The sequence below is a fragment of the Ammodytes marinus genome (assembly GCF_949987685.1).
Source record: "Ammodytes marinus genome assembly, chromosome: 16".
Taxonomy (NCBI): domain Eukaryota; kingdom Metazoa; phylum Chordata; class Actinopteri; order Uranoscopiformes; family Ammodytidae; genus Ammodytes; species Ammodytes marinus.
The window spans coordinates 2,103,727-2,128,726 of NC_137220.1; the positions used below are offsets into that span (position 1 = coordinate 2,103,727).

At 39.4% G+C, this 25,000-nt stretch overlaps 2 protein-coding genes across 3 annotated transcripts in view; both read left to right on the top strand.

The window, feature by feature from the left end:
• fbxl19 (F-box and leucine rich repeat protein 19) overlaps positions 1 to 962 on the top strand; it is a gene marked incomplete at its 5' end in the record, with an annotated part of 19,647 nt that extends 18,685 nt beyond the window's left edge. Inside the window, 1 exon segment of the mRNA XM_080043981.1 lies at positions 1 to 962. This exon segment is cut by the window's left edge and continues 205 nt beyond it. Coding sequence (XP_079900107.1) covers positions 1 to 88 — 88 coding nt within the window. The 3' untranslated portion in view covers positions 89 to 962.
• A 6,877-nt stretch (positions 963 to 7,839) lies between these two features.
• kpnb1 (karyopherin (importin) beta 1) overlaps positions 7,840 to 25,000 on the top strand; it is a gene marked incomplete at its 3' end in the record, with an annotated part of 32,148 nt that continues 14,987 nt past the window's right edge. Inside the window, exons 1-12 of one of the 2 annotated variants that reach the window (XM_080044343.1) lie at positions 7,840 to 8,144; positions 9,875 to 9,933; positions 14,695 to 14,877; positions 15,651 to 15,851; positions 16,697 to 16,849; positions 17,564 to 17,623; positions 18,119 to 18,208; positions 19,464 to 19,580; positions 20,991 to 21,092; positions 22,218 to 22,442; positions 23,173 to 23,364; positions 23,877 to 24,007. In XM_080044343.1, coding sequence (XP_079900469.1) covers positions 8,105 to 8,144; positions 9,875 to 9,933; positions 14,695 to 14,877; positions 15,651 to 15,851; positions 16,697 to 16,849; positions 17,564 to 17,623; positions 18,119 to 18,208; positions 19,464 to 19,580; positions 20,991 to 21,092; positions 22,218 to 22,442; positions 23,173 to 23,364; positions 23,877 to 24,007 — 1,553 coding nt within the window. In that variant the 5' untranslated portion in view covers positions 7,840 to 8,104. The remainder of the gene's footprint in view (positions 8,145 to 9,874; positions 9,934 to 14,694; positions 14,878 to 15,650; positions 15,852 to 16,696; positions 16,850 to 17,563; positions 17,624 to 18,118; positions 18,209 to 19,463; positions 19,581 to 20,990; positions 21,093 to 22,217; positions 22,443 to 23,172; positions 23,365 to 23,876; positions 24,008 to 25,000) is intronic. The other variant, XM_080044344.1, reaches the window with a different exon arrangement.

The window sequence follows — 25,000 nt, forward strand, 5'->3', positions numbered from 1 at the left end:
TGCTGCTTCTTCATCATCATCATCTTCCTCATCAAATACATCCTCTGCCTGTCCTACCGAAGACAAAACACTGCTCAAAAACAGCTAAACCATTCACTAAGGACATCCATGGGGGGTCGGTGGTGTGTTTTGTTGGTGTTGGTGGTTCGATTTTCCAGTTCACAAAAGGATGTTAGGAAAAATAAGAAATTAAGTGGTTGGGCACATTTGATTTTCTCTTTAAAGCTGTAGTGCGTAATTTACGGAGCGATATTCCCAATGAGGAATTCTGAGTAATTACAACAACACTGTCTGTCGGTGCATCGCCATCTACATGAGGTAAAAGCCTTCAGTGATGGCACATGGATTTTATACCTTCTGCTGTACGTCCAGAATCAACAACTGAAACATTTCTTGGGCTCTTCTTGGGGATTTTTCTTGAGCTCCTGCACCAGTGTCTATGGGAGGGTGGGGGGATCAGTTTGTAAACGCTGCCATACTGAGAAATACAGAGAGAGTTTTGTGGAGCTGATAATAGGCTTAATCAACTTTGTGTCAGCAACTCGTTTGGCAAATGGCTTGAATGTAAACTGACCATTCATTTATATGAAAAAGTTACGCACTATAGCTTTAAAAGTTTAGTTCATCCTTATTTTTTTGACCATGTGAAAAATAAAAAGTATTTAAATAAAAATTTTTTTTGGTATTTTAAAATGAAAATCAAATATTCACAAACCACCATTTTTTTTAATTTTTAATTTTTTTTTTTTTAAATATCTGTTTGTGAAATTAAATCGAATAACCGGAAAAAAATTCACTACTGACTGAGCCACTGATCAAGTCACTACAAGACAGGTTAAGTTGCTGTTGCTGCTTCTGTTGTTGGCGACAAAACAACTTGAAAAAGAACGAGGGAAGAGGAAAAAGAGGATAAAGACGATAATCATATTTTGGTGGGGCCGTGTCGGTGATAAACGAATAGAAAAACCCCCTAAACCCTGAGCATGTACATATCTGTTTGCTGTACAATTTTTGGGTGTGTGTATATATCTGTAGTTTACTGTAAATGACCCAAAACACTCCTCCTTCTCTCCTTCTATCTATCTTTCTATCTATCTATCTATCTATCCGTCCTTTCAAACTGCAACCCCTTCCACCAATCATCACACAGAACAGGTCGTCAAGATTTAGTCCCCACACACACACACAGACACTCAGACACACACACACACAGACACTCAGACACACAGACAGACAGACAGACACACACACACACGCACAAAAATATTAGACAATGTTGGAGCTATAAGCTAACGGTTCCCATCTGCTTCCAGTCATTGAGCTAAGCTAGGCTACCACATCTAAACACTCCTCTCTTTAGACCCTCAGACACACACACACACACACACACACACACACACACACACACACACACACACACACACCGAACAATATTGACGAATTGGACTGACGCGTTGTTCTGATACTTCACACTCTGCACACACAGAAAAGATTACGTCACATTTATATAAACAGCAAAACGTCACATCCAAGAAGCTAAAATCGTCTTTTTTTTGGGCAGTTTTGCTTGAAAAACGACCATTAGGCGATTATTTTTCTGGTGGTAGAATATTCAGTGCGTTTTGGAGGACATTAAAACGCCTTCAGAGCGTCAACACAGTGTTTGATTTTGATTTTAAGAGAAAAATCAAAAAAATAATAAAATGTATTGATCAAAAGTTTAGACAGGATTATGATGTCGCCCACTGTTTTACATATGAGACGTTATGCAGCAGCTCACAGTTTAATGTCACACTCCATAATAATGAATGTATTCACTGTGTGTGTGTGTGTGTGTGTGTGTGTGTGTGTGTGTGTGTGAGAGAGAGAGAGAGAGAGTGTGTGAGAGAGTGAGACGGTGTGTGTGTGTGAGAGAGAGAGAGTGTGTGAGACGGTGTGAGTGAGACGGTGTGTGTGAGAGAGAGACGGTGTGTGAGACGGTGTGAGTGAGACGGTGTGTGTGTGTGTGAGAGAGACGGTGTGTGTGAGAGAGAGAGAGACGGTGTGTGTGTGTGTGAGAGAGAGAGAGAGTGTGTGAGACGGTGTGAGTGAGACGGTGTGTGTGTGTGTGAGAGAGAGACGGTGTGTGTGTGTGAGAGAGACGGTGTGTGTGAGAGAGAGAGAGACGGTGTGTGTGTAAGAACAGTGTTAATTGTGATTGTGTGAACCATAGCACTATGCTGTATCAAGTAGTGTAATCATAAAGTATCTTTAATCCTGTATTAGAAAAACATTTAACAGCCAAAATAATTAATAAATGAAACAACAAATAGTGTTTAATAGATAAAGCCCAGATAAAGTGTTGTTGAGCTCTGATAAGTAAATCGAAAACTGACCTGCCGATTGTTAAGTATTTTGACTCGCTGTGATCTAGCAAGATCGAGCTAAAATAAGCTAAACTGACCCATCTCTCTACTGTAAACAAACATATCCATTTGTTCGGACTGGTTTGAGGTGTGTGTGTGTGTGTGTGTGTGTGTGTGTGTGTGTGTGTGTTAGGCTGTGTGTGTGAGAGAAAGAGAGAGACTGCGTGTGTGTGCGTGCGCCTGTGTGTAAGAGTGTTTGTGTGTGTGTGTGTGTATAACTGAGCCTCAGTGTCTTCAACGTTTGCCTCAATCATTCATAAATCTCCACCTCTTTCTTTCTTTCTTTCTTTCTTTCTTTCTTTCTTTCTTTCTTTCTTTCTTTCTTTCTTTCTTTCTTTCTTTCTTTCTTTCTTTCTTTCTTTCTTTCTTTCTTCCTTTCTTTCTACTCACTCCATCTTGTGTTGATCAGAAGCTATTGACCGTGTGTTTCTCAGGTGTTTCAGTTGCATTATCTGTTGGATCAGGGTTTGTTGTTGCTATGTTGTTGTTATTGTTGTCGTTTTTTTAACTTATTTTGTTGCCATGGCCGCACTCAGACCATTCAGTCCAAACACACATTCCTGCTAAAGAGAGAAATGAGAGAGGGAGAGGGAGAGAGAGAGAGAGAGGGAGAGAGAGAGAGAGAGAGGGAGAGAGAGAGAAAAAAAACTGTTTATCAGAATTTTTTTTTTCATTCTCTGAATTTTCTGGATTTTTTTTTAGTTTTGTTTATTTTTCTACATCGTGAACATTTTCTCTGTGTTTGCTGCATTAATGAGTCTGTTCTTAAACCTGTCAGGACATTAAATACATGACGTTATAGGGATAATAAATGTACAAATACTCACATGGTAAATCAAGATTATGACTAAGGGGGAAAAGGAAAAAAAAATCTGAAAAACTGTCCAGTAAATTTGGCTTCACAACGTTAAAAATTTTATTAAATAAATTCTCACCATGAAATTTAAAGTCATAATAATTACGAACTAGTAAATCAAATTCAAAGCACACTGTTATCTTGATTTTGAACACTCTTTCCTAACAGGAAAATGTGCTATATAGTATATAGTATATAGTATATACTCAACGTAAACCAAGATTATGACAAGAATCTGAAACTGTCCAGTAAATTTGGCGTTCTTTTTTTTTTTTAGATATTTTTTGGGCATTTTTATGCTTTATTGATAGTGCAGAGAGACAGAGTTGAAATGGGGCAGAGAGGGGAGTGACATGCAGAGAACGACCGCGGGTTGGAATCGAACCCGGGTCTGCTGCTGGGCCCGGCCCGGGAGGGGGGACGCCCTACCAACTGAGCTAAAGGCGCCCCCACTATATTCAACTTCTAAACAATTACTACTTTAAAATCTAGTTTAAATTAATTGTGATCATGCAATATTATTAAGTCATTATTCTAAATAGTAAATCAAAAGTGATCTTGATTTGCTGTCACACAATCTTTTGAAGAACTTGATTTGACGAATTGTAATCTTGAATTTCGCTAACCCTAAAGATGACGATTTTCCATTGGATCATTATGAATTCATATCACAAAACCACAATTTATTATGTCGAAAATTTTGATTTCTCATTTTAATCTATTAACCAATAATTACTGATTTTAGAAAGTTATTTTTTTTCATCATCTTAAAAGAAAAAAATCATGAATTTGATGGAAGTTGAAAAGTCGCACGGAATTCCTTTTCCCATAATCTTGAGTATTTGTGTTTATTATTCCTATTATTTCATGTTTAGTTTATTATTTTAAGGGGGACAGGGTTCCCGCGGATCGTTAAAAAGTCTTAAGTTTAACTTGCATTAAGCTGTAGGAACCATGGGGGAGAATGTTATTGGTTAAAATGTGTAACGAAAAAAAAATCCAACTGTACATTTTTCTGTCCGGATTTTTGTTCAAAAGTGGAAAAAATCTAAAAAACCGAAAAGCTGCAGATTTTTGTTTTTAATCGTAAAGACGAAGGTTGCGTTCCGAATCGCATACTTTCTACTATATAGTATGGTAGAAAAAAGATTTAGGATGTCCCGATTCTTGTGGCCAGATTTAGGATGGTTAGAAGTACCCGGATGTCCTACTTCATGCGGCCAAGATTGTTAGTGTTGAAAACTGCATCCTATTTGGGGCGATTCTGACCCACAATCCAGTGCGCACGTGAAGTGACGTCACATCGACGAAGCCTCCATATGAAAACAAACGGGGATGCGACGGATATAAAAGCACGAGGCAAGATCAAGGCGCAATGTTATGATGAAATAAGAGAGTAAAGTATGTCCCAATAGTATGCCTACTGTATCCTAACTAGATTCTTTTTATCGTCGGATGTAGTATGTAGAGTAGAAAAAAGAAAGAGTATGCGATTCGGAACGCAACCAAAATGTTTTGTTCACTTCCTGTATTTAGTCCAATCAGCTGTGACTGTTTACGTTTCTTTGTGTGGAACGGCACTGAGGGGAGGGGAGAGGGGGAGGGGCTAATATTCAAATGGGCCAATCAAAAAGTTCAACAATTCACCATACAAACGGGCTAGCATGTTGCTTGGCGTGTTCAAGGTTAGCATAATAGCAAGTCAGTTAATGTTGCGTCGCCTCTGCTGCACCATAAAACTTAAATTACACTAGTTTAGAGCGGGGAAAACGGCCTTTAGATTACTGAAGGCTAGCCAACGTTAATTCCTTTTTGAAAATTGTATTGTAGTGCTTAAAAAAAACCAATGCTGAATCATTCCCTCAAATTTAGCTTAGCTTAGCTTGTACCACGTTATCTTGCTGGTTTAAGATATAAAAAGCTACAATGTAAAAAAGCTCCAGTGGTTTTAACAGTTTAAAAATACATATCAAATGACGACTGGAATGGACAAAAATATTCCTTAAACTACATTTTCAAGCTGTTTTTCGCCATATCGTATACATCTGAAAATGCTAAAATTTTGGCGGGAATTCGGAATGTATCTGTGAATATTTACAGTATTTTTTAAGGGGAATTCCGAGTATTTTCTTTGCATTTATATTTAATTTTTTTTTTTTTTTTTGGTGCAGCAGAGGTTACACACGTTAGCTCCAATTCGCTGTTGTCTACGTTTTTTTTGTACTTAAATATTTCGTTGCCATATCGTCACAATGAATTGTGCCATAAACGCACCAGATCAACTTATTCACTGTAGGTCACTTATTTTTTATTTTTTACATACTTTATTTTTTCTACTCTGTCTGTTTTCTGAATTCATTATTTTTTGGATTATTTTTTATTTTATTTTTTATAACTGTGACTGTAACGTGGGGGATCGTTATTGATATCGATGCATATCACTGCTTTTTTTTTTAACTCTGCCTAGCAACAAGTGAGGAGAACAAATCTGATTGGACGAAGAAAGAAAAAAAAAAATCCCCTTGCCTCCCTGAAAAGCTCTTATCCAATCAAAACGCCTGGACATATCTCACCTTTCTCTATCTCTCTTTATTATCTATCTTAGTAACAAAGACAACTTTATAGATGTTTTAAAGATGCACTGGATAATTGACGACATCACCTGTTTGCCAAATGTAGTTTTTGTTGATGAATGGGGGCATTTTTCTCCTTGAATTTTCTTTGTTTATTTTTTATTTTATTTTATTTTTTGGTCGGTTTATTTTTATACTTTGCCACGTGTTTCTTCCGTTGTGTCGATGGGGGAAAAATGAATTTAAAAAAAAAAAAATTATTGAGGAAGAAGTTGGAACAAATCGATTAAAAAAAAAAAAAAAAAGACTCGAAGACAACCAACTCCAGGCAGCTACATACGAGTGACTACTGTAATAATGAAAACTAATAAAGACAGACATGGGTTCGTTTTTTACCTGCGCCATGTTTATTTCTCTCCGCACACACATCTATGGAAATTATTAATAAATGTGATTGTATGTTTTTTTTGGGGGGGCATTTTCAAGCTTTATTAGATAGTACAGAGTTGAAATGTATATATATTTATACTTGCGATATCCTTGAGGGGTGAACCTCTTTTGCAATGATGTTGAGAAACATAAACAACAATACATACACAATATACAATGCAAATACACAACAAGCTGGTAAAGAGAAACATTTAAGACAGAGGTGTAGAGTCAGTGGCTGGAAATAAAATTTAATTGGTAAAAGTACAATATGGCCTAATTAAAACAGTTACAGTTATAATATAATATAATATAACCTATATTGAAGGTGAAATGAGATAATAGCTGCAATTATTTTCAGGAAAAATAGCTAAATGTACTTCAAGTAGCCTATCTAGAAATCTAAGTAAAAGTCAGCTGAAATAATATTATTTTTATTATCATAATGATGATGATAAGAATAAAGATGCAGGTAAGTAACAAATACCGGCTCATGTGTATTTAAAAAAAAATACTTCAAAACATTTTAAACCTGCAGTGTGTAGAATTTTGGGTTTTATTTCCTAGCAGATTTTGTAGAAAGTAAATATAACATCCATAAGTACATTTAATTTAGTGCATAATAGCTGAATTTTTTTTTTTTTTTTTTTTTTTTTCCTTAGAAAGGGTCTCATATATGTCCATATTTCTGCATATTTTGGACCAAGGCCTAGTGCTGCCATTTTGAAAGTGTCATAGTTGGAATGTCATCAGGTGCATTGTTAAGAAATTAGAATTGTTCTTGTCCTTGAAGGCCACTGTAGCTTCTGTTATTATTCTAAAGGGGTGGGGTTACCCAGGGAGCGTTGCATTCTAGAACTTTCTAGAACTTTCTTGATGATGTCATATTACACAGTGTAAAAAATAAAAAATTGAATTAAATTTTTTTTTTTTTACTTTTAAATGTAAATTACAAATAGTGCCTAAACTTTTTATCAGAAAAAACTCAGAACAAAATTTCAGGCGTGTGCATGAGAGAGAGAGAGAGAGAGCGCGTGACCGAGACGGAGCGCGTGACAGAGGAAGAAAGGGGGTCACGCGGGAGCCTGGCGGGGAGTGTTCAGCTGCGTTCACGTGCTGCTGGTGTATCACATTTGAATTCCATTACTTCTGTATTTTGAAAATAATAACAAAAAAGTATACTTATTATAAAAAAATAACACGTTAAAAAACGATCCAAAAATATTATATAATATTAATAATAAATTGTTTATAATGTAATATTTATAATATGGTATATAAATATACACTATAAAAATACTATTACACTATCTTCAATGGAAACAAGTGTAGGCTGAACTGTTGGCAAAACCAACATTTAATTTATTCGTTATTTCGAAAAGATAACAATAAAATAAAACAACAATTAAAAAAGAAATATTCCAAAATATATTATGTTTAATAACTTTTCCAACTATAAAGTACTCCCACCAACGGCCCTTGAAGGCAGCAACGTCGCCCTAACGTGATTGCGTCACAGGTCCTATCGGAGTGCGTAGTGTGCGCATGTGCGTGATATACTTCCGCGGGAGAGAAGCGCGCGGCCCTTTCCCTCCCGACAACACACACAGGATGCGAACGGGCGGCGGTGCATTAGCCAGCCGTTACTCTGCCTGAACGTTTTCCTGCTCCATCCGAGACTAAAAACAAACTACCAGCATTTGCCCCAACAACTACTGAAGGAAACGCCGGCATTTAGCGCCTTTTCTGGGGGAGATTTATCCTCTAAAAGAACGACCACACCGAAGCCGACAGCACGTAGCTACAGACGGGCTAGCTAGCGAGAGAGCGAGCCGGTGGGCATGGAGCTCATAACTATCCTAGAAAAGACCGTTTCTCCAGGTAAATATCACCCAGAATTTCACACCGACACACACACACAGCGAGCCCGCCCAATGTGGCTCTTCCTTGGGCTTTAGAAAACTGTCACCGCGGCCGAGCTACTGACCTGGGCGAACTTTGTAGCAAGATGTTAGCTCGCCATGCTAAACTCTTAAGCTAACTCCCGTGGCTAGGAAGATGTAACGCCTAAATCTGTGACCCAGCAGAATGAGTCTGTAGAGGGCGCTATTATTTATCAACCCAATCTGAGTGAAATTTGTGTAATAATAAAAAGTTAATGTGAGTCGCCAGCGCTAAAACGTAGGAGTTTCACAATTTACGCCCGCGAAATTATGAGATTGTCGACTCTTGTTTATTTTAAGTCAAATTATTTTGATTATGGGCGGTTTAAACTGTTGCTGACAGTTTCTTATTTAATTTAAGCATAGCATTTTAACAGTTAACTTTACTATTTATGTTGTTTTTCCTCGTTAAATTATCAATCTAACAGTGGGGTGTTTAATAATAGGTTTTTGATCAACGGCGCAACGATTTAAATAGTGAGAAATCAAAGCAATCTCACAATTTGATAGCTGTTACTGTGAAATTACTATGGTTTGCGATGTGTAGCGACTGGGATGGGTATATATTTATAATATACTGTTACACCCGGGTTCTCCCTCATTATTAGAGGCCACACTGACACATGGACTTATTAAATATCTCTTTATTGTAGTTAAGAATTCTCTATTATAAAATATCTGTCAATTTGGCAAGTCAGGTTTGCTTTATAAGGTAATAAATATATGTTAATTTAATTTAATGTTTATTGACTTCTCGTGTACACAGTGTCTGGTTGATATAATCTGTATATAAAATTCAATTGATAAAATAATCATATATAAATAATACTAGCGCCCTCTACGCTCACACATTCTAACGGGTCACACATTTGGTTGTAACATCTGTTTCAGTCCCCGCAAAAAAAAAACTTACTGCGACTCATTGCTTTGCCGGCAAATATAGCACAATCTCTGGGTGCAATTGAGCCGGCAGTCCGTTCGGGTGTTGTGTAAACACGCTGTCACTTCAAAACAATGCTAAACTAGACGGCAGAGACTGTATAGGCCGTTATAATGTATTAGCTATTGGGAGGCTAACCGTGACAGCTGCTATGGTGTAGCCGCATGTAGTAAATTTGCTGCGTGTAGCCGTTGGTTACCTGCCCATGCCTGCTTTAGCATTTTTTTTTTTTTTTAGCAGTTAGCTTGTATATCGGCACGCCTGTACCAAGGCTAATGTTACTTTTCCCACCGCTAAGGAAGCATTAAAGTCCACTTGTTATTGTCTGGTAGCCATCCTAAGCCCTTGATCGAGTTATTAGTGTGTTTACCGGTGTGTATTTCGCCTGGGAAACTTTATAACTTATGTATATTAGCTACGGCATGCTAACCCCATTTCGAGATGCTCGCTTTCCCGGCTCACACACGCACGTTGGGGGAGCCTCGCCGTGTGTATCCGAAAGCACCATCAGACAAATTAAACTTTAAAATGCCTTAAATTGGTCGGAAATACGCGAAACTAAGCCTCGTTTTGTGTTTATAACTGCTGTTAACCCTGTAACGCCCCATTTTTTTGGACTGAAAGACGCGCTAGCCTTTTCCTTAGCTCGACCATATTGGTGTGCTAAGGATGAGCTAGTTAGCAGCAGTGCATTGAATATTGAATAACCCCTTTCCTATCCCACGCAGATCGCAATGAGTTGGAGGCGGCGCAAAAGTTCTTGGAGCAAGCGGCGATAGAAAATCTGGTGAGTGGATTTAAGCTGGTTGCTGTAAATGTCTATCCCTGTGTTCCAATCCCCATACTTCTCTACTATTTAGTATGCAAGAAAAAAGATTTAGGATGTCCCAATACATGCACGTCAATTGTAGTATGCTGAAAATACATAAATGCCCCCACTAACTCCAATAGCATTTTGGAGTATTCGTCTTTATTCTTGACATTTCTCAACGTAATGAAAAAAAATCTTCCTTATCTGGTTATGTTTTTCTCATCTGTCTGTGGCCCTAAAACTCTTCTGTACTTTAGTATGTAGTGTAGTAAAAAGACTAAAACTCTTTTGTACTTTAGTATGTAGTGTAGTAAAAAGACTAAAACTCTTCTGTACTTTAGTATGTAGTGTAGTAAAAAGACTAAAACTCTTTTGTACTTTAGTATGTAGTGTAGTAAAAAGACTAAAACTCTTCTGTACTTTAGTATGTAGTGTAGTAAAAAGACTAAAACTCTTCTGTACTTTAGTATGTAGTGTAGTAAAAAGAAAGAGTATGTGATTTGGAACGCAGGGTAGGTGTTGATTTTATAAATGTATGGATGGATAGTGAGTGGTTGAGTGAGTGAGTGAGTGATAGCGGGGTCGGTGATGTTACCGAGATGATGTTACAGACAGGCGGCAAGGAGGGAGTAGAGAAGCCTGGGACAGCTGGAGGGAGGCCACACACACACACACACACACACACTAGTAGTACACACAGTATTTTACACACACACACACACACATTAACACACACACACACACACACACACTAGTACACAGTATTTTAAACACACACACACACCAGTACACATTTACACACAAACACACACTAGTAGTAAACAATATTTCACACATACACACACACATATTAGCACACACACACACCGACAGGGATACACTACAGTAGTACACAATAAAGCACACACTAAGATACACTTGTACACAGTATTTTACACACACACACGCACACACACACACACACACACTAGTAAACAATATTTCACACACACACACACACACACACACACTAGTAAACAATATTTTACACATACACACACACATATTAACACACACACACCGACAGGGATACACTACAGTAGTACATAATAAAGCACACACTAAGATACACTAGTAAACAATATTTTACACACACACACACACACACACACTAGTAAACAATATTTTACACACACACACACACACACACACATTAACACACAGATACACTAGTACACATTAACACACAGAATCACATGTACACTCTGATACTTATACACTCCCAGTAACGCACACAAACACAGTACCACATGCATATTAACACTAGTAAATACACACACACTCTAACAAACATACACTAACACACACACTATCAACCTTGCATACTCTCAGAGATTGCACTGCATTGTGGGTAGGATAGGCACCAGGAAGGAAGAATGTTTTTTCAGGTTAAATGCAGAAATTAAACAATGTATAATAAGACAAATAAACTTAATTCTAAAAAGTAATAATAATAAAAATCAACCTTACTAAAGCTTAATCCAGTCAAGCTTGTACAGTCCAACCCAAGCGCCTAAAACGAGATTTCAGTTTGTGTCTGTGATAATAAATCAACATGAGACAGTCAGACAGTGTGGAATGATCCAGGTGTGTTGGGAATGTAGAATCAAGGAGCAGATGGAGTATGAGACCTCAGTCAGTGCGTTTCCATGGCACACCTAGATTGGATTAAGACATATATCGAACTAGACACTCAAACGGACCGTGTCACTTGTCTGAGTATACATGGCCCTTCAGGAATCGGATAAATGTCCGATGCATGGCTGTCTCCACTATGCTAGGTGGCGCTGTAGCCCTTTCAACCATGCTTTCAACAAGTGGTTATAGAGACACGTCTGGCAATAACCCATGGTGTAGCCTATCACGCGCAGGTATACAAGCACAGAACGAGAACTCCGATGTGCGATGTCCGATCCCTGTTTACATGCAGAGAGAAAGCCGACTATGAACGAGTTATCTAGGTGTTCTTATCCGACTTCTCTTGTCCGTTAATGTGCCGATTTGTGTGCGAAGTAGATCGGATAAAGGTGTTTACATGCAGTTTAAAAGTCCTGTTGAAGTCTTATTCGTTTAGTTACCCGATTTATGAGTCTGCATGTAAACGCACTGAGTGATAGAGATATATGTTTATTTAAAGGTGCAGTGTGTAGTTTTTTTTAGAACAGACTAGTTAGAAATGGAATATATTATTATTCTCACACACACACACACACACACACACACACTCCACTCACTAACAAACAAATTCACTCTCACTCACACACACACACACACACACACACACTCCACTCACTAACAAACAAATTCACTCTCACTCACACACACACACACACACACACACACTCTCCACTCACTAACAAACAAATTCACTCTCACTCACACACACACACACTCTCCACTCACTAACAAACAAATTCACTCTCACTCACACACACACACACACACACACACTCTCCACTCACTAACAAACAAATTCACTCTCACTCACTCACACAGCACCCAATATTTAGTCACATACATTATTTTAGATTTAGAACATTTCAATTTTTTTGAGTTTTTCATAACAGACCTGGTAGAAATGGAATAATATATTCATAAGTGCTTGAGTATATAATCTCTTGAACACTGTTTGGTATTTACTAGTATTTTTACTAAGCTTTTATTTTCTATGCACATTGGAAAGCACTTTGTGACCCTGTCTGTGAAATGCGCTATGTACATTTTACTTACTTGGGCGGCAGTGGCGAAGTGGGTAGGGAGATCGCCTCTGGAGTGCAGGGTTGGAGGTTCGATCCCCCGTCTCCCCGCCACATGTCGAAGTGTCCCTGAGCAAGACACTGAACCCCACATTGCTCCCGATGGTTCAGAGAGCGCCTTGCATGGCAGCTACTACCATCGGTGTACGAGTGTGTGTATGAATGGGTGAATGTGGTAAGATATGTAAAGCGCTTTGGGGCTGAGAAAATCGGCTAGAAAGCGCTATATAAGTCAAGTCCATTTACCATTTACTTACTGTGATAACTCATGCAAGTTGGTATGTATAACAAACCACTTTTATCTGAGACCTTCACACAATTATATGTATATTTTTTTGCTAACATTTATATATTTGCTCGGTTAGATCAGACAATTAATCAAAGGTACAGTCGGTCTAAAGGGAAATGCTGTTTTTCAGAACATACTTGTAAAAAAATGGTCAGAATAAATAGGTTTTTAGATTAGTTTACATTCACTTGAATCACTTGATGCGTTATGAACCGTCCAGAGCCCTTAGGTCGTCTGGGACAGGTCTACTTACAGTCCCTAGAGTTAGGACTAAACGAGGAGAAGCAGCTTTTAGTTTTTATGCACCAAATATCTGGAACAAACTCCCAGAAAACTTGAGGTCTGCTGCAACCCTCAGTTCTTTTAAATCGAGTCTGAAGACTTTTCTGTTTCCATTTTAACCTGTACTTTTTATTTAATTTAAATGTTTTACTTCTTTTCATTCGCTTTTAAATGTCTTCTAATGTGTTTTATGTATTTTAATCTTGCCCCTGTAAAGCACTTTGAGTGGCCTTGTGTTTGAATTGTGCTATAGAAATAAACTTGCCTTGCCTTGAAAATAGCACATCGGAGTAAAAAGCCTCAGTGATAGAGAAATATTATACAGGGGAATTCTGAGCTGTCCTTTTTATACACAGTTAAATAAAATTCAATTTAACGTTGAGATTCCTGGGGTTGATGTGGAGAGATTTTTTTTTTAAATATTTCAGTCTGTGATGATGTTGATTGAGATCTCTGAATGTTATGATGGAGAGCTTACACTACTGAGACTGACTTCATAATATCTCATAGAGCAGAAATATATGCACTGTATATTTAATAATAATAATAGCAATAGCAATACGTGCCATGCCACACAGGATTACAAGACACCCATTTTTTTTGACTGTCAAAAATGATCTTATTAATTGAACCAAAGTTACAGCATAGGGTTGAAAAAAAACTGCAGAGGTTTTTATATGTTTGTCTTTGAAATAAAAAAATATGACTATTGCAATTATTTTTTTTTTTAAATATAGACAATCATACAACAAGACATACAGAAACGAGTATGTAGCAACAAACACACACAGCCCCTCCCACCCCCCCCTCCCCATAACCAAAAGGGTTCAGCCTACATACAGAGTGGTTAACTTCTTACGGTGACTTACTAAAGGAACAATAAACTCATTGTAGAATAGAAAGAAAAAACTAAACTCACATACACAAAATACGGGGAAATAAGAGCATAATATGATTGTCTTTTTTTACTCACAAAAAGAAATAAAGCTCAATAAAAAACAAGAACTAATTTAAGGAAAACGATTATAATAATTGAACTCCTTAAAACCAAAGTTTTACAGTGTAGGGTTTTCTTTCTAATTTTTTCATTATCTTTGACATGTATTTATCACATTTTTTTCCATCTATTTTTGATTATCTGGAGTATTTATGTACCTTGTCTCCTTAATTTCTAGAGTTTATTTGTTAGCCTGAATATGATTTCATTGTGATTATTGACAGGGGTGGAACTCTGTACAAGCCCATTGGTCTTCGTTCCCTCCTTGCACCATTAATGTTAATGTGTACTAAATAAAAAAAAATTAAAATAAAAAAATAAATACAAACTGATGTAATATAATATTAACCCCTGTTTTTCTCCCCCTGTCTCAGCCCACATTCCTGGTGGAGTTGTCCAAGGTGTTGGCTAACCCGGGGAACACTCAGGTAGCTCGAGTGGCCGCCGGGCTGCAGGTCAAGAACTCTCTCACCTCCAAAGACGCCGACGTGAAGTCAGGCTACCAGCAGAGATGGCTCGCCATAGACGGCAACGCACGCCGAGAAATCAAGAACTTTGTAAGTATAAACGCACACACACACACACACATGTACATGGGCACACACACACACACACACACACACACAAAGAGACACATGTACATGGGCGCACACCAGCACACACACACACATACAAAGAGACACATGGGCGCGCACACACACACACATACAAAGAGACACATGTACATGGGCGCACACACACACACACAAAGAGACACATGTACATGGGCACACACACACACACACACAAAGACACATGTACATGGGCACACGGGCGCACACACACAAAGACACACACACACACACACACACACACAAAGACACACATGTACATGGGCACACACACACACACACACAAAGACACATGTACATGGGCACACGGGCGCACACACACAAAGAGACACACACACACACACACACACAAAGACACATGTACATGGGCGCACACACACACACGCATGAGCAAGAACAGGCACATGCACACATAAGCGCACACACAAAGACACACACTCACGAGAGCATACACATGAGCACACACACAAAGAGACACACTTACAGAGACACGCATGCACACAGACACACTCATGAACACGTGCGCACAGACACACACAAAGAGATAAACATGAGCGCACGCACACCAGAGCCCACACACACGCGGTTTATTTAGGAATTTATTTAGGAACAGCTTTATTCATCAGTATGTCTCTTTCTCTCTCCCTCCCCTCTCCCCCTCCCTCTCCAACCCCCCATCTCTCCCTCTCCCTCCCCCCCCCCCCCCCTCCATCCCCCAGGTTCTACAGACCCTGGGCACAGAGACCTACCGGCCCAGTTCTGCGTCTCAGTGCGTAGCTGGGATCGCGTGTGCAGAGATTCCCGTGAACCAGTGGCCCGAGCTCATTCCGCAGCTCGTAGCCAATGTTACCGACCCGTCAAGCACAGAGCACATGAAGGAGTCCACACTAGAGGCCATAGGATACATCTGCCAGGATATTGTGAGTTTTCAATCAATCACACTTTATTCATATACCACTTGTGACATGTGAATGTGACGTAAGAAAGAAATACAGTAAAACATTTAGTGTGGTGTTTTTACAAAAATATCAATACAATTTTTTTTAAAAAAGAAGAAAAAGAAAAGAAAAAAATCTACACTGGAGGCCATAGGGTACATCTGCCAGGATATTGTGATTAACACAGAAGTTAGGAAGAAATACAGTGGGGAATTTTTTTTTTTTTAATTAATTAAATTAAATTAAATTAATAAAATAAAAAATCTAGACAGATACATCTGCCAAAATATTGAGCCAGATTTCTTTCCCCACTATTTCTTTCTTTCTTTCTTTCTTTCTTTCTTTCTTTCTTTCTTTCTTTCTTTCTTTCTTTCTTTCTTTCTTTCTTTCTTTCTTTCTTTCTTTCTTTCTTTCTTTCTTTCTTTCTTTCTTTCTTTCTTTCTTTCTTTCTTTCTTTCACAAAACACACAAACAAATAATTGCACCATCACATAAGGCAGTTACCCAGAAGTTCAAAAGAAATACTGTCCATTTACTGAACATACTATGTAGTGGGCGTCCTGGGGAAATGCACCTGTTGGAAGACCGAGAAGAAGGGCGACTGTGGCTCAGGTGGTAGAGCGGTTCGGCCGATGATCAAAGGGTTGGAGGTTCGATCCCCGCCCTGCCACCTGTGTCATAGTTGTTGTGTCCTTGGGCAAGACACTTCACCCACCTTGCCTCGTGTGAATGTCGATAGTTAGCCTGCTGCTATCGGTGTGTGAATGTGTGTGTGTAAATTCTATTCATACATTACATTAACCTGGTTGTTGTTGTGGTGCCTTCAGGACCCAGAGCAACTGCAGGAAAATGCAAACCAGATCCTGACGGCGATTATCCAGGGCATGAGGAAGGAGGAGCCCAGTAACAATGTGAAACTGGCTGCAACCAATGCTCTGCTCAACTCACTGGAGTTCACCAAGGCCAACTTCGACAAAGAGGTGAACACACACACACACACACGAACAAACAAATTAACTCTCACACACACACACACACACACACACACACACGAACAAACAAATAAACTCTCTCTCACACACACACACACATACACACACACACACACACGAACAAACAAATTAACTCTCACACACACACACACACACACACGAACAAACAAATTAACTCTCACACACACACACACAAACAAACAAATAAACTCTCACACACACACACACACACACACACACACACATTCTTTCTGTCTCTCACACACATATTCACACTCACTCACACACACTCTGTCTCTCTCTCTCTCACTCACGAACAAACAAATTCACTCAGACATACACTCACTCACTCATGCACACACACACACACACTCTCTTTCTCTGTCTCTCACACACACACACACACACACACACACACACACACACACACACACTCAGATTTGAATGATAGAACATTTGATTATACTTTTTGTTTTAAAAGTTATTCTTCTCAAATGTTTTTATTTTTTTTTTTTTTATATATTATTGTACAATATAACTACCAACCCCCCCAAAAGATACAATAGTAGGGGCAACACCTGGTTTAGTAAATTAATTAATGCATTTTGTGTGTGTGTGTGTGTGTGTGTGTGTGTGTGTGTGTGTGTGTGTGTGTGTGTGTGTGTGTGTGTGTGTGTGTGTGTGTGTGTGTGTGTGTTTCAGACGGAGAGACACTTCATCATGCAGGTGGTGTGTGAAGCTACACAATGTCCCGACACCAGAGTGAGTAACGACAACCAAATAAAATCATCTATTTACTGTTTCAAAATGTCTCAGGGTGTATTTTCTATTTGTTGTCTAACCTCCATCTGTGTGTGTGTCTCCCTCTGTTTTTGTCTGTCTGTGTGTCTCTCTCGCTCTCTTTGTTTGTGTGTGTGTCTGTGTATCTCTCTCTGTCTGTGTATCTCTCTTTGTGTGTGTGTGTGTGTGTGTGTGTGTGTGTGTGTGTCTCTCTCTCTCTGTCTTTCTGTGTGTGTCTCTGTCTGTCTGTCTGTGTGTGTGTGTGTATGTATGTATGTATGTCTCTCTCTCTCTGTCTCTGTCTGTCTGTGTGTCTCTCTCTGTCTGTCTCTCTCTCTCTCTCTCTCTCTCTCTCTCTCTGTCCGTCTGTCTCTCTCTCTTCCCCCCCTCTCCCTCTCTCTCTGTCTGTCTCTCTCTCTCTCTCTCTCTCTCTCTCTCTCTCTCTCTCTCTTCCCCCCCCCTCTCTGTGTGTACCAGGTGCGGGTGGCTGCCTTACAGAACTTGGTGAAGATCATGTCTCTGTATTACCAGTACATGGAGACGTACATGGGTCCCGCTCTGTTCGCGGTAAGAGACACACTACACACCTAACTTTACAACACAAGGCCCATTACTCCACTCTTTATAATCCACTGTAAACAGAGAGCTTTGTCAGATTAGTTTAACAGTCATGTCATGGCCAAACACCAGATAAAGCATTGTGAAAATTTAAAGAAAGAAAAAAATAAGCAATAATATACAATAAATTCAAATGAAGTGGACGGTTATAATAAAGTAATATTTACTTTACACACAATGAAAATAGACTGTCAAACACTTGCTCTACCCGTTCGAAAAGCACAAAATAAAAACACAAATTAGTTTTTAGGCAAAAGGCAAGTTTATTTCTATAGCACAATTCAGACACAAGGCCACTCAGAGTGCTTTGTGCTTTAGCATTGTTACCTGTGTTAATACATGTCATTTCTTATTGTATAAAAGCATAAGGTTAATATTAAAATGTTGATGTAAAAAAAGTTGATATTACAAAATAGATTTCCCTAAAGCTTTCTACCCCAGTAATAACTTAAAGGGGCAGTGTGTAATATGACATCATCAAGAAAGTTCTAGAATGCAACGCTCCCTGGGTAACCTCAACCCTTTTGAATAATAACAGAAGCTACAGTGGCCTTCAAGGACAAGAACAATTCTAAATTCTGAACAATGCACCTGATGACATTCCAACCAACATGGATTCCTCCATAAGACTTGCCTGCTCAATGGACAAAATGTCATATTAATATTTGTAATTCTCCGCTCAGGAGGATAATTCAGATTATTGGCAGAGGTGATTTTACACCAATGAGGACATATTGATGAATGAGGATATTGATTTTAGCTAATACATTACTTTGAATGTTACACAGTGCCCCTTTAATATAGACCATTTGATGCTTATAAACCTGATTTTAATTGTCTCACCCCTTCCCTTCCTTCTGTCCTCCAGATCTTTAAGACAGCAGGCGATAGATAGATAGATAGATAGATAGATAGATAGATAGACAGATAGACAGACAGACAGACAGACAGACAGACAGACAGACAGACAGATAGATAGATAGATGCTTAAAGACCTGATTGTATTGTCTTCCCTTCCTTCCTTCTCTCTCCTCCAGATCTTTAAGACAGCAGGCGATAGATAGATAGATAGATAGATAGATAGATAGATAGATAGATAGATAGATAGATAGATAGATAGATAGATAGATAGATAGATAGATAGATAGATAGATGCTTAAAGACCTGATTGTATTGTCTTCCCTTCCTTCCTTCTCTCCTCCAGATCACCATTGAAGCCATGAAGTCAGATATCGATGAGGTCGCTCTGCAGGGCATCGAGTTCTGGTCCAACGTATGTGACGAGGAGATGGACCTCGCCATCGAAGCCTCAGAGGTCTGTGTAAGCATACTTCATTACTACCTTACTACCTTACACTGCATACTTCATTACTACCTTACACTGCACACTTCATTACTACCTTACACTGCATACTTCATTACTACCTTACTACCTTACACTGCATACTTCATTACTACCTTACACTGCACACTTCATTACTACCTTACACTGCATACTTCATTACTACCTTACACTGCACACTTCATTACTACCTTACACTGCACACTTCATTACTACCTTACACTGCATACTTCATTACTACCTTACTACCTTACACTGCATACTTCATTACTACCTTACACTGCACACTTCATTACTACCTTACTACCTTACACTGCATACTTCATTACTACCTTACTACCTTACACTGCATACTTCATTACTACCTTACACTGCATACTTCATTACTACCTTACTACCTTACACTGCATACTTCATTACTACCTTACACTGCATACTTCATTACTACCTTACTACCTTACACTGCATACTTCATTACTACCTTACACTGCATACTTCATTACTACCTTACTACCTTACACTGCATACTTCATTACTACCTTACACTGCATACTTCATTACTACCTTACTACCTTACACTGCATACTACCTTACTACCTTACACTGCACACTTCATTACTACCTTACTACCTTACACTGCATACTTCATTACTACCTTACACTACGGCTGTGTTTGAAACGCCCTACTGAAGTCCTACTCATACTAAAGCCCTACTGACGTCCTACTCATACTAGAAGCCCTACTCATACTAAAGCCCTACTGACGTCCTACTCATACTAAAAGCCCTACTGACGTCTTACTCGTACTAAAGCCTTACTGACGTCCTACTCATACTAAAAGCCCTACTAGCGTTCTCCCTCCTACTTACTCAACATGTATATACTCCATACTGTCTACTTAACCATCCATTGTGTATGTGAGGCTCGTCAAAACATTCACACTGAAGTATACTCAAGCTATAAAGAATTTCTTCTTCTTCTTATAAGATTCCGGCCGTTTAGACGCTGTTTAGCGTATTGCCGCCCTCCACAGGTTAGATATAGAACTAGATTTTTACATACAGTCCTGTGTTGTGCAGGAAATGCAGAATTGTAAATAAAAACGTCCGTGTCGTTTGAAAAGACGCGATGCATTGTGGGGCGGTTGAGTAGGAAAAGTAACCCATCGATCCATACACAAAATCTTCCCGGAAGTTAGTACTCATCTGGGCATTTCTCGCATACACAACCGTCACATACTCAAATTGACCAAAATGAGTATGAGTAGGACGTTAGTAGGGCTTTTTCAAACACAGCCAGCCAGACATTTCAATAATAAGTCCACTATATTAAACCCCACCTCCTCTTTGACCGTGTCACTTCCTGTGTTTCCCTCTCGTCCAATCACAGGCCTCGGAGCAGGGCCGGCCCCCGGAGCACACCAGTAAGTTCTACGCCAAAGGGGCTCTGCAGTACCTGGTGCCCATACTCACACAGACGCTCACCAAACAGGTACCGAGGTTTACTCTCACTATGGTCTATATTTTATTTTATTTTATTTTATTTTATTTTATTTTATTTTATTTTATTTTATTTTATTTTATTTTATTTTATTTTATTTTATTTTATTTTATTTTATTTTATTTTATTTTATTTTATTTTATTTTATTTTATTTTGTTTTGTTTTGTTTTGTTTTGTTTTGTTTTGTTTTTTAAATCATAATGTATGAAATAACTTTTCAAACGGGTACGGGGATTTAATCATAATGTATGAAAATACATAAGCATTTTTTATATTCAAAGACTTTAGGTCCTTGAAAAAGTTGAATTTTCATCTCAAATGCTGGTAAAGTGCTTTAATGTGTGTGTGTGTGTTGGTCTGTGATGATAAACATGCACCACGCTGACTCTGTGATGTATAAAACCAACCACATTTATCTGAGACTATCCCCACACTCTTTAGAAGCTGTTTTTACTATATACTCTAGTTTGTTTCTATGTAACTGTATTCAGTAGTTAAAGCAGAAAAAAAAGTACTTTTTATATACTTTTTTAAATTTCTTATTTTTAATGATCCCTGGGAAGTGTCTTACTCTTACATATAACCTGAATATCATGATCTTTAACCAATTTAAACTATCTTGAATCTACCAAACTCTAACTGTAACTGTTTTAATTAGGCCGTATTGTACTTTTACCAATTTTATTTTATTTCCAGCCACTCTACACCTCTGTCTTAAACCTGCAGTGTGTATAATTTTGGGTTTTATTTCCTAGCAGATTTTGTAGAAAGTAATTATAATATCCATGAGTACATTTAATTTAGTGCATAATAGCTGATTTTTTTAAATTTTTATTATTATTTTTTCCTTAGAAAGGGAATGTCCATATTTCTGCATATTTTGGACCAAGGCCTAGTGCCGCCATCTTGAAAGTGTCATAGTTGGAATGTCATCAGGTGCATTGTTTAAAATGTAGAATTGTTCTTGTCCTTGAAGGCCACTGTAGCTTCTGTTATTATTCTAAAAGGGTTGGGGTTACCCAGCGAGCGTTGCATTCTAGAACTTTGTAGAACCTACTTGATGATGTCATATTACACACTGCACCTTTAAATAACCTTCATTTTCACTCTTCCAGGACGAGAATGACGATGATGACGACTGGAACCCCTGCAAGGCGGCGGGCGTGTGTCTGATGCTGCTGGCCACCTGCTGTGAGGACGACGTCGTCCCCCACGTCCTGCCCTTCATCAAGGAGCACATCAAACACCCCGACTGGCGCTACAGAGACGCCTCCGTCATGGCCTTTGGGTCCATACTGGAGGGGCCAGACCTCAACCAGCTAAAACCACTAGTTATACAGGTGAGGGGAGAGCTGATTCAATGTCTGTCTGTCTGTCTATCTATCTATCTATCTATCTATCTATCTATCTATCTATCTATCTATCTATCTATCTATCTATCTATCTATCTATCTATCTATCTATCTATCTATCTATCTATCTCAAACCACTAGTTATACAGGTGAGGGGAGAGCTGATTCAATGTCTGTCTGTCTGTCTGTCTGTCTATCTATCTATCTATCTATCTATCTATCTATCTATCTATCTATCTATCTATCTATCTATCTATCTATCTATCTATCTATCTATCTATCTATCTATCTATCTATCTATCTATCTATCTATCTATCTATCTCAAACCAATAGTTATACAGGTCAGTTGCTAACGAACAAATTCACTCACTCACTCAAAGACACACATACACCTCATTTACTCACTGGCTCAAATTCTAAATGTATTATGCTATAAATATATTGTGAAAAACATATTGTGGTTGTGTTGTAAGGGGCTACTCACTCCTTCCCACACTCACTCACTCACTCACTCACTCACTCACTCACTCACTCACTCACTCACTCACTCACTCACTCACTCACTCACTCACACACACACACACACACACACACACACACACACACACACACACACACACACACACACACACACACACACACACACACACACACACACACACACACACGAACGAGATGTAACTTACTAACTATCCCTTCCATGCTATTCTCTCCCAGGCGATGCCGACGCTCATAGAGTTGATGAAGGATCCCAGTGTGGTGGTCAGAGACACCACGGCCTGGACGGTGGGGCGGATCTGTGAGCTGCTGCCCGAGGCCGCCATCAACGAGGTCTACCTGGCCCCGCTGCTCGGCTGTCTGATAGAAGGGCTGGGGGCGGAGCCAAGGGTCGCATCCAATGTCTGCTGGGTAAGACAGGATTATACACACGCTGTTAACACACAGACAGACAGGCAGAGAGAGAGACAGACGGAGAGAGAGACAGACACACACACAGAGAGAGAGAGACAGACAGACAGACAGAGAGACAGACAGACACAGAGAGAGAGAGAGATGCAGGCAGAGAGAGACAGGTAGGCAGGCAGGCAGACAGAGAGAGACAGGCAGGCAGACAGACAGACAGACAGTAGAGAGAGACAGATGGACACAGAGAGAGAGAGAGACATCAACGAGGTGTACCTGGCCCCACTGCTCGGCTGTCTCATAGAAGGGCTGGGGGCCGAACCAAGGGTCGCATCCAATGTCTGCTGGGTAAGAGACACAGAGAGAGAGAGACAGGAGAGAGAGACAGAGAGAGAGAGACAGACGGAGAGGTAGGCAGACAGACAGTAGAGAGAGACAGGCAGACAGACGTATAGACAGACACACAGACAGACAGAGAGACGTATAGATGGATTGAATCTCGTTTGTCTTATTTCCAGGCGTTCTCTTCTCTTGCTGAAGCGGCGTATGAAGCTACAGACGCAGCAGAGGATCAGGAGGAGCCGGCCACTTACTGTCTGTCGTCTTCCTTTGAGCTGATCGTACAGAAACTACTGGAAACCACAGACAGGTACAGACATGGGGGGATGGACAGACAGGGGGGATGGACAGACAGACAGGTACAGACGGGGGGGATAGACAGACAGGGGGATGGACAGACAGGTACAGACAGGGGGGATGGACAGACAGGGGGATAGACAGACAGGGGGATGGATAGACGGGTACAGACGGGGTGGATAGACAGACACCTTATTGCTTGTATTGTAAAGACAGGGGAAGAGTTTTCCTGGCTCAGAATGGGCCTTTGGGGGGTGAGAACACAGAACAATTTTTCTGTGGTTCGCGACTGCAACAGTAAAGGAGAAAAGTTTGTGAATTTTAAGAGCGGTGTGGGGTTGAGAAAGGAGAGTTTTAATCGTTTTATTACGATTATTTTGTTTTCATGATGGAGGGAAGCAGTAATATAAATTGAAATGCAATGCATCCTCCAGCCCTACAAGAAGGATGCCTTGTATTGGGCTGAACTAGAAACACATTTGGAGAGGTTTTAAATAGCTTAATATATTTTTGTCATTTTGGCTCTGGTGATTTTCCTTTTGGGGGGGGGGGGGGCATAAAACCACTTTGGGGGGCGCCAAAAATTTCTCTATGCAGGAAAATCCCTGAGAGGGGAGCGTGCCTATGATCCTACATTTCAAGTAATCTTACTCTATAATGGCCGTGTCTGAACTGCCATACTAACGTCCTACTCATACTCATTTTGACTTCAATTTGAGTATGTGACGGTTGGGTATGCGAGTTTGGGTATGTGAGAAATTCCCGGATGAGTACTAACTTCCGGGAAGATTTTGGGTATGAATCGATTGTATACTTTTCCTACTCAACCGCCCCATAATGCATTGGGTCAATTCTACCCGCCCAGGAAAATGAAATATTTTCGAGCAAGTTGCTAGGCAACAACATTGTTTGGGGTTCCGCGATCTGACAACTGCACGTGCAGTCATTCATAAACTCTTACAATAGATAAGAGATGAAGATAAATACCTAACAACATTAGAGTCAC